This window comes from Puntigrus tetrazona, chromosome 7 (genome assembly GCF_018831695.1).
Source record: "Puntigrus tetrazona isolate hp1 chromosome 7, ASM1883169v1, whole genome shotgun sequence".
Classification (NCBI taxonomy): domain Eukaryota; kingdom Metazoa; phylum Chordata; class Actinopteri; order Cypriniformes; family Cyprinidae; genus Puntigrus; species Puntigrus tetrazona.
Window position 1 is genome coordinate 6,559,081 of NC_056705.1, and position 10,911 is coordinate 6,569,991.

General features: G+C 38.3%; 1 protein-coding gene across 1 annotated transcript; it reads left to right on the top strand.

Annotated features, from left to right (window-relative positions):
* Positions 1 to 2,032: 2,032 nt before the first annotated feature.
* On the top strand, positions 2,033 to 10,425 carry slc12a10.3 (solute carrier family 12 member 10, tandem duplicate 3). The gene is given in 27 exon segments (XM_043244894.1): positions 2,033 to 2,171; positions 2,174 to 2,385; positions 2,497 to 2,586; positions 2,710 to 2,785; positions 3,523 to 3,618; positions 3,770 to 3,909; positions 4,119 to 4,229; positions 4,327 to 4,438; positions 5,231 to 5,361; positions 5,455 to 5,539; positions 5,903 to 6,060; positions 6,692 to 6,799; positions 6,870 to 6,993; positions 7,073 to 7,174; positions 7,285 to 7,440; positions 7,659 to 7,758; positions 7,832 to 7,943; positions 8,028 to 8,162; positions 8,257 to 8,363; positions 8,449 to 8,531; positions 8,627 to 8,710; positions 8,950 to 9,048; positions 9,123 to 9,234; positions 9,319 to 9,405; positions 9,502 to 9,634; positions 9,811 to 9,878; positions 10,278 to 10,425. Coding segments are annotated over 27 exon segments (2,991 nt in total). The 5' UTR covers positions 2,033 to 2,140; the 3' UTR covers positions 10,417 to 10,425.
* Positions 10,426 to 10,911: the final 486 nt, after the last annotated feature.

Consider the following 10,911-nt stretch of genomic DNA (forward strand, 5'->3'; position numbering starts at 1 on the left):
ATACTGTAAAGTTGCTTCGACACAATTTGTGATGTTAAATGCACTATACAAATAAAGATAACTGGACTTGGACTCGAGCGTTAAAGTCACCATCCTCTCATGCTTGTGTTTCACTGATAAAAACGTCATGTAGGTTTGGACAGACACGACTGGAAATACGCTTTTTGCCCAACTACTCCCTTCACATTACACCTGCTAAGTAGCCTTGCTTATTCGTTTTTGCACCAAGCCATAGTTAAAATGTTCATTAGCTACAGTGGAATGTTAACCTAATGTTAATGCTCCTAAATTATGAAACCCATTATCTCTGAATCACTGTATATCATCTTTATCTGCATCTGTGTCTTGAAGAAACATACCGGTTTATTATGTACTTTGGATAATAGTTATGTGTGTTTATATGGTATTTTTGTCTATATTGCTTGTGTGGATGTATAAAAACTACTTGATATACTGTATGTAATAAGACCTTGAGCTATGGAAAGACGATATAGTTTCTTCTGTATTCTTTACAAAAAAAAAGTTCAACAATGGAAATTTATCTGATGCATTTTCTAATGTCAAATTAACATTTCTTCTATTTCTTTAAAAAACAAAGACATTTTCACACTACAGTGTTGTTCAAAAACAGATGGCTGCTCATAATGTTATTCATTTCTGTTGCTTTTTTGTACACTGTTTGCCCCTTCTGTGTGTGTGTGTGTGTGTGTGTGTGTCCACAGTACAGTAGATCCTCAAGAGAGACAAATAAATCCCACAAGAGCATAAAAGTTTCTCTATTTTTCTTCAAAACAACCAAACAGAAACCATCGTCATTTTATCGATTTATTTATATATTTTCTTAATCCTCCAGATGTTTTCTTAAAGGTCATACTCACTCCATCACCATACACACAGTTCTTTCTCTTTACTGAAGAAACTGGAGTGTTTTTAAAGACTCTCACTGACCGCTTTCACCTCCAACGATTAACCCTCATCAATCAGCTCATTAAGGGGTTTTGTATACTACAACGAATTAAGTTAATACCGAAAATTTTAAAACATAAAGTATCGTTTTAGCAAAACAATAATGAATGCATAAAATTTACAACAAAATACATGCGTGACACCATTTTGACATTCGTGAACACACGTCTTGTCCTGAATACAGTTTAACCCTGGTGTTCAAAACTTTCCAAAGTCTTCAGATCTCAACAATGTTTTACATTTGTCACAGATCTCGATATGAACTTAAACCTTTTTTTGAATTGATTTATCCTGTTTTTGAGGAGGTCCGACAATGTGTCGCAATCACAACGTAGTAACAACACAAGAACACACAAACAAAACAAAACAAACCACAAATGAACATTACGTCCATAACCAACACCAAACAATGTGTTTTTATCTACTATAGAATTTCAGGAGAAACGTCTGAGGCAAAGTTGATGATCTGTGAAGTTTTTCCAATGTCATTGTCAGCTGATATAGTATTAGATGTTGAATGCCGCTCTGGTCAAAATTTAAGCTTGCTTCAAAGCATGGAAAACCCCAGATTTATGACAAGTTTCCCAAAAGCTTCAGTACCCCGAAGACCCAATGAAGCCAGCGGGGTTAAAATCAACTTCTGCTTAAGATTCTTTTGGAAAGCACAGCCTGGATCTGTAAACTAAAGCTGAATCTGTCAGCTCATCAACATGATCTGTAATCATTTCATTAATGACGGTACCTTTTGGGTGAAGGAGATCTGATCTTTAAATGTCCAAACTCCAGTGTTTGCTTGCTACTTTGTTGACTAGTTTGATATTAATCTCTCTTTTCTTGTTTCTTTTCTACATGACTGAGTAAGAGTTTGGCTTTTGGCAGACAAAGTCTCTTTTTAATGATATTTCCAAACATGATTTGAAAGATAGCGTGAGAACACAATACAAATAACCTCCAGTCACGTTTCTGCAATGGTGTCTGTGTACGTATATTAATGTATCTGTGGGTGTATGGGAGTAGGCTCAGTTTAGGTATAAAAGAAAATGCGACTCATTTTCTGAAAGCAGAGGAAGTGCACACGGCTCGCTGGAATATGCTATAATTGTGATTTCTGTGGATCTGAGGCAATCTTTTTCTTAATACGGGAAGGGAAGGAAATTCACGGGCTGAATCCACCATGGCCAGATATGTTGCTCGTATCAGAAATCTTATCCGGGAGTTCGGCACGTGGACAACAACATCCCGTCTCAAGGAGTTACTGTGAATATGGGGGAGGTTGATTATGGGAAGGAGAAGGACATGAGAAAAATGTCATTCTACAATCCACTCGACCCCGTGCCAAAATATGACTTTTACGCCAAAGACACTTGGTCGGGACGCATAAAAAGCTGCAGACCATCACTGGATGTTCTGCGCAAACCAGTAAGCAAAACTCCAGAAGTGAATGCAATTAATATCAAATGGGATGATTATTGTTAAGATGTCAACACTTTTTGATTTTGATGTTGATTCTCTGGATGTTTCTGTCGACAGCCGGACCCTGATGATCTTCCTCCACCACCAGAAGAAGACGGACGGCCCAAAGTCAAGCTTGTTCGCTTCGGATGGGTTCTGGGAGTCATGGTGAGAAAGGACCAATGACGCATTTTATTTAATGAAATTTACTTCAAAATTAATTGCAATAAAATGTTTGCAATCGATTGAATTCTTTAATCAAATTCTTAGTTTGGCGTTTTCGTTTTTTAGATCCGATGTATGCTGAACATCTGGGGAGTCATTATGTATCTGAGACTGCCGTGGATCACGTCCCAGGCTGGAATCAGTGAGTCATTTCAGTTAATATTCTAAATTCAGTCATTGTACATTGGCAAACAGTCGATTTCGTCCCAGCCTGTCCTCCAACAAAAACCAACCCTATAGGTCATTTGTGCAAGTACCTTATACAACCTATATTTTACTTTTTTGAGTAAAAAAAAAATGGCGTGAAAATAATGACAGTGTCGTGTTGCGTCTGTTGTCATGAAATGCCTTATGATTGTCATTACCAATCAAAATGCGTGTTTTGATTAAATGCAGTGATTTTACTGAACCTACCCCTTACAAAAATCATTACAAAAATCGTAAAAAAACATTATAGCACATTTACGTTCATATTTACATTCTTGGATTTAGAATCCACGCTTTCATAATCACGTATCATTGCCTATACACCGTATTGTTTCGTCCTGTCTGAGCATGATTTCACCACATACTGTATAAGAACAGCATTCCAATTAACCAATCAGAATTGAAGGTATAATCTTCAGGAAATATCTGTTTTAGGGTTATGATCAGGGTAAGGTTATGGTGCCCTTGTTAATTAGCTATCATTTTGGGTAGGGTTAAGTTTAGGGGTAGGGAATGGGATAAGTCTCTGTTTTTGAACAGTAATGTTGATCCAGGGTCGGGTCTTACTTGACAAAATCACCACGACATTGAGAATTATCTTTAGACCACATCTACTGACATCTTACATGAAAGCCACACAAATCTTTTAAAATTCTGCATTTTCACTTGCAGTTCTGACCTACGTCATTATCCTCATGTCTGTCACCATCACAACTATTACAGCAACATCGGTGTCAGCAATCTCCACCAACGGGAAGATCTACTCTGGTGAGAGAAAATAATCATTCACCACGAGAGCATGTTTTATTCGGTTTTATGCTGGATTCAATCAGAACTGCTTTCCCTCTCTTGCTTTTAACCGAGAAGTAAAACTGTTGAAGAAATGCATTGCGTTTACTTGTTTTTATCTATCCTCCAGGTGGCACGTACTTCATGATCTCTCGGAGTCTGGGTCCGGAGCTCGGAGCGCCCATCGGTTTGCTCTTTGCGTTCGCCAACGCTCTCGCCTGTTCGCTCAACACGGTGGGCTTCGCTGAGACTGTCAGAGATGTTCTTAAAGTGAGGCACAATCACATACAAATGTATTTATTGTCAGGTTGTGGGAATTTAAGAGAGATACTCGGTTTAATATTTAACTCAACTTGATGAGGTGTCCTTACTTTCTATGGAGAAAAATGAAGATGTTTTTGGTGATATTGACACTAATGGCTCTTTTGGAAAGCACAGTTTTTAATATCTCATCTCACAGTTGTTTTCTTTCTTTTCAGGACAATAATGCTCAGATGGTGGACGATGTCAATGATGTGAGGATCATCGGGACAATTACTGTCATCATCCTCCTCTGCATCACTTTTGCTGGCATGGCTTGGGAGGCAAAGGTAAGGTCCTCTGCTTTGGATTGTGCTAATTTCCCAGTACTGCCTCTTTTGACAGCATAGCAGCCACTGTTTTTTTCTGGTTTTCACTCCACCACAGGCTCAGATCCTGTTCTTCATAGCACTCTTGCTCTCCTTAGTTAATTATTTTGTGGGGACGGTCATTCCTCCCACCACCGAGAAGCAGGCTATGGGATTTTTTGGCTACCGTGGTGAGTACACGAGATCCTGATTTAATGATGCCTTCAAATCATCTAATAAACTCCTGTTTTTAAGTTATGAAGAATTTTTTTGTCCTGCTACAAACAAACCAAAAGATTATTTTGTTCGTAAGAAAGAGGGGGAAATAACTACTTTGATAAATAATAGTTGAATAAGTGGGTCACGTGTGGTTTAGCGTAAAAGAGCACTTCGACAAGTAAAACAAACAGAACTAATCCTCTTAAACGGGATAAATAATAATAATATGCAGGCAGGCCGAATATAAACCTGCACGTATGGACCTCAACAATCAGACAAACTGAATACTAACACACAGGACTTAAATATACAACGTAATTGACTAAAGTAACAAGAAACAGCTGACAACAATGACACAATTAACAGCAAGGGAAGGTAGGGCACACAGAGCACATGACATGGCAAAAACGACAACAAAATGAAAATATCGGCATTGTCAGAATTATAAAATAAAAATGCACAATTATTATATGAAATATTTCTATATTAGTATGTTGTGATATATTAAGTCAGTGTACATATAGTCTAAAACTAACTTCAGTTCCACATAATTCTAACATTTTATCTTTTATTTTAACATTTTTGAAAATATTTTAGCTTCTCAGCCTATTGACTTTAAAAACGATCAACTATGTCATAATTTTGTCTTTTTATCTAGTAAATAATTAGCTCATAATGCTCATATCTTTTAACAATGACTTTTTTTTAGATCAAAATGGACTTCTCATCCTTTAGCTTTTTTATTTTTATTTTTAATTCTCCAGCTGAGATTTTCGTGGAGAATCTTCTGCCTTCCTTCCGAGGCAAAGATGGATCATTCTTCAGGATGTTTTCCATCTTCTTCCCTTCTGCCACAGGAATCCTGTCTGGAGTCAACATCTGTGGAGATCTCAAGGTTATCCGGCTCTTTTTTCTGCTTCAGTTGATGTGCCTTTCAAATGCTACAGAAATGACATATATATATATATATATATCTGTTTTATTCCAGGATCCATCGGGTGGGATTCCCAAAGGGACCCTGCTGGCCATATTCTGGACCACCTTGAGCTATTTATTGATCTCAATCACAGTCGGTATGGTTAAACATTAGTGAATGCGATATCACACTGTCTAAAAACAATAGTGAAAACATAATTAGAATTAGAATTTAAAATAAAAATAAAAAGTTTTATATCCAGCTAGCATTTTTGTTGCCTAGAACATTTTGGGGATTTTACTTTTGGTTAAAAAAGACAGAATGTTTCAGCAACAAAAATAATCAAATGGGAATTATATGTTAACGGACAATTATTGTACACTACACTACACCATCAGCCGAACAGATTAATCAGCCTTTACTTCTATCAATGTCTACTATTATTAGACATTTCTGTCTCAACAAAATGTGCATCTTATTATTAAACCACTAACTAACACACTTCCTTCTCTTCTCTCAGCTGCAAGTGTTGTAAGAGACGCTTCTGGTAGTCTGAACGATAGCTTGGCGCTCAATTCTTCAATCCACTGCAGTGGTTTGGGCTGTAGTTTAGGCTGGAATTTTGACCAGTGTGAGCAGAACCACACGTGTAGCTTTGGACTGGCAAACCACTTCCAGGTGAGCGCATCAGGCCGTTTTCACATTCGGTGAGTTCTGACAGCTGGAAAATGGGGTAGATGTTACATTCATATCCATGAATTCGGCATAATTAGCTACCCATGGCATCGTTAGTGATGTGCTTTACTAACCCAATATTTTATGCTACAGAAATGTGGTTTCAAAATAGTATATTTTAAAGAAACAAACTACTTTTTTTGGAAATAGGCTCATTCTAGGCTTATGAGTTGAGTTTTACCGTTTTAGAATCTATTCAGTCAATCTCCGGGTCTGGCGATGGCACTTTTAGCTTAGCCTAGCATAGCTCATTGAATCCAATTAGACCAGTAGCATCACATTTAAAAATGATCAAAGAGTTTCAATATTTTTCCTATTTAAACAATGTTACGACAGCAAACTTCCTTGACTAGTATGCCAGAATGCCACAATGCTACTGGTCTAAATGTATTCAATGATCTATGCTAAGCTATGCTAAAAGTGTTATCCCCAGACCCGGATATCAGCTAAAAATATTCCAAAATGGTAAAACTCTTATTAACTCTGGGACAGTTGGAGAATGAGCCTATTTCCAAAAGAAGTGGAGTGTTCCTTAGATTTTTAGAAGATGCTTGAAAGCTTTTTTATTCTCCAGATTCTTGCCATAGTTTCAGGATCTGGTCATCTGATCACCATTGGGATCTTTGCTGCCACCTTGTCCTCAGCTCTGGGTTTTTTGGTGTCTGCTCCTAAAATATTTCAGGTAGACAGTGTGGCTATTGAGATTTTTTTTTTAATCAACATTTGCCTGTAACATTGTTTTATTGTCACAGTGTTTGTGTAAGGATAACATCTACCCTTACATCAGCTTCTTCGGAAAAGGTTACGGTAAAAACAACGAGCCTCTGCGAGGCTACATGCTCATGTTCACCATCGCTCTGGCTTTCATCCTCATCGGTGAGGATCTCCTCAAGATGAGTTACTAGGAATACTCTCTGCGGATGCTTAACATTTGTTCTCATGTTGATGTTTTCAGGTGACTTGAACACAATCGCTCCTCTGATCTCCAACTTCTTCCTCTGCTCTTATGGTCTCATCAACTTTAGCACCTTTCATGCGTCGATCACTCAATCACCTGGTGAGAAGATGATTATTATCCTCATCATTTGTGCACTGTGTAAACCATGAAAAACATGGTTGAACATGCAAAAAATAAATAAATTCATTTTAAGTTGTGGTGTCTCGTAGGTTGGCGGCCACAGTATCATTACTTTTCTCCGTGGACATCTCTGTTTGCTGCAGCCTTGTCTTTCATCCTCATGTTTTTGTTCACATGGTGGGCCGCTCTCGTCACTTTTGCTATCGTGCTATGCCTCTTAGGCTACGTCACCTACAAAAAACCTCGTGAGTAAATGCAGATTCTAACCAATACTTTACAATACCGCAGTACTGAAATTACATTTAGACTCCCTTCATGCTGTACCATGTAGCTACAGAAACCCAAATACATTTATTTAAAGTTATATTTCAGAACATAAGTTTAGCAGAAATTAAAAAAATATGTTGTTTTCCATTAGCATGATATGTGGGTGTAGTGAACTCTTGTCTGATTGTGTTTCCAGAGGTGAACTGGGGCACATCCTATCAGGCGGGATTCTACAACATGGCTTTGTCCTTCTCGATGTCTCTGACTGGTATTGAAGACCATGTTAAAAACTTCAGGTAAAGATTATTAGCAAACTTAATCTCGCGATACATGTAGATTCTAGTCGCTCATGTATAAACTCTCTCTTAGGCCTCAGTGTCTCGTTCTGACCGGTCCTCCTAGTGCTCGTCCCGCATTGGTGGACTTTGTGGGGACTTTCACCAAAAATATCAGCCTGATGATCTGTGGGAACATTATCATAGTATGTGACATTCATCCAGATATATGCACAGTTTAATGTGTTCTTGCTGAATTTCAAACCTTGTGATGGTGTTTTCTTGTTTAGGAGGATGAGAAGTCCAGTTTCCCGCAGCAGAGCACTGATATGCTGGTGGACTGGCTCAATAAGAGAAAAGTTCGTTCCTTCTACACGTCCTTCGCCGCTGACAGTCTGAAGGAGGGCTCACATAGTCTCATGCAGGTACCACCATCGCTAGCTTCAGATCTGCCTGCTTTCTTCTTGTCATCTTGTTCTTCTCATGCAGTCTTTGCTCTTCTGGTCAATGGTCTTCTAGGCTTCAGGTCTCGGTAAACTGAAGCCCAACACTCTGGTTTTGGGATACAAGACGAACTGGCAGGAATGTAAACCAGAGAGCTTACAGGACTACGTCAACACCATCAGGTGAGCTGCTGCTTTCGTTCACAAATGGAACTGGATCTCACTTTTTTCTTTGCATTTTGAAGTTGTATAATATTTTCTCATTCAGCAATGCATTCGACTCCAGCTACGGCATTGTGATTCTGAGAATGATGGACGGATTGGACGTAATGGCTGATTTTCATAGCGCAAGTGTGTGTTTTATACCATTTAATGGATTGAAAATGCCTCAGCTTTGCACTTGAAGTCATAAAATCAAGTCTGATGTGGGTTTGTTGTGTGTGAAGGCAGATCATCTGCTGCTGATAACCCAGCATTCGATGCTGATGAAGTCACCCGATGTGAAAAAGACGACACTGACCAGAATTCAGGTCAAACACATAGAAATTATGTGCACATAAATCTCACTTGACAAACACTCAGGAATTAAATAATCATGTATTAATGGAAACTTCAGTATCTATATTTCCAGTCCTGATGTCATCACTCAGTCAGCCAATCAGAATACATTCATTATAATAACAAAGCTCTGTAGATTCAATGGAGCATCATTGGATGTGACGATCTGATGAACTTACATATAAAGCTAATTTTTTGTTTCCTCATCCAGATGTTTCTGACGATGACTCGAATGAACAGGTCAGATCGGTGTTTCAGACCAAACAGGGCAGGAAGAGCATCGACATCTACTGGATCTCTGATGATGGAGGTGCTCCAACATACTTCAAGTTATCTTGAAAGTAATCTGTTTTCTCATATTAAAATACTATCGCTCTCTTTCAGGTCTGACTCTTTTAGTGCCGTATTTGCTGACCAGAAGAAACCGCTGGAAAAAGAGCAAACTGAGAGTATTTATCTTAGGAGGCAGAGAAACCGTGGGTGAAGACCGCAAAGAGTGCGTCTATCATCGTTTTTGTCACTACTTTTCTAATTTTGAAGTGCAGAAACAGCAGTTCTTTAAAGCTGCTTGTCTTTGCAGCATGAAGATGCTGTTAAAGAGATTCCGGCTGGAGATCGAGGACATCGTCGTGATAACAGACGTGGATAAAGCTCCTCTAGCTAAAAAGTGAGAAATGTGCATAAGCATGCTAATTAATACACATACTTCAAAAATGCATCTTTATTGTGTCTTTCCTGGTTTTCTTCCTCTCTGTTGCTGTAGTGTGCAGCGTTACGAGGAAACCATCGCCCCCTTCAGGCTGAGCGAGGAACAGGCCGGAGGAGACGTACAGGAGCTGAAGAGACTGAGTCCATGGAAAGTGTCCAGCAAAGACCTGGAGGCCATACACCCAAAGGTGTGTGTTTGTGTGTGTGTGTTTGCTAGCGTGTGCCATTCTGATTGTAAGTCAAATGTATCAGCGTCAATAATGAATTATAGACAACAATTTGTTTCTCTGAAGCTGCTTTGAAATACTGTGCAAATTAACAAATAAATTCAACTTGAATCTGAAAATCGGTCTTTTGTGTTCAGGTGGAGAGGACAGTGAGACTAAACGAGATAATCAAGAAGAACTCAATTCAGTCTGCTCTGGTTGTTATGTGAGTACAGATCAGGGTCATTCCTGTTAACTTAAACAGCAACAAAATATTATTTTATTATTTTAATTATAACATAAATATTATTTTCCAAGAGAATGCTGAATTCTTGCATCATGGCTGACCTATGACTCGACTTACGATAAACATACGTCAAACAGCGTACGTAGAGTCAGAATTCAGCCAAGAAGCCAGAACTTTGTGTTTAGTTAGTCAGTGAGTTATGTACGTTAAAATTTTAAAACTAAAAATATATTGTTTACAAAAGCCATCAGTCTGCTTCAGAGGACACGTGATGCAGATGTATCTGATTCACGGAGCTTCATTATAATGGTCACCATCCACAAGCATTATCAAGCTTGGATAAATAAGAAAGAAATTGTAATGATCTGTGTGTTTCAGTTCTCTTCCAGTCCCTGACATCACCTGTCCTAGTTCTCTGTACATGGCCTGGCTGGACGCTCTGAGCTACGGCATCCACTGTCCCGTCCTGCTCATACGAGGAAACCAGGAGAACGTCATGACCTTCTACTGCCAGTGAACCTGACCCTCCATCATTAAACATCTATCACTGCACAGAAAGATCAGCTGTCACACGCAGATGTTGGACCCGTTGTTCTGCTCTGAGCTTGTTTCGTGACCTAGATGAATATTTCATTATTTCATATCTGAGTTCTTATGTCTGTCAATCAGGTTGTCTGATTAAACAGGTCAATGATTCATCTAGAACACTTGAGGGTAGAGTTTCAATGCAACAAGAAACGGTTATAATATTCTAAAATAAGTTTATTTGTTCAAGCATTGTAAAATTACATTTCATTGACCAAAACATTCTAACCAATAATTTAGTATGTCACATTTTGAATATAAACAATAGATTATGATGAATTACGTGTATGTTTTGATCCGCTTTTCAATGTGAAAAATACAATTTAGCACAATGACAAACATCTCAACTTTCATCGTCTCATTACACCAAGTATAAAAACATTATAAAATCACATGAAAATAAACAATTAAGCATCACATGTACAGA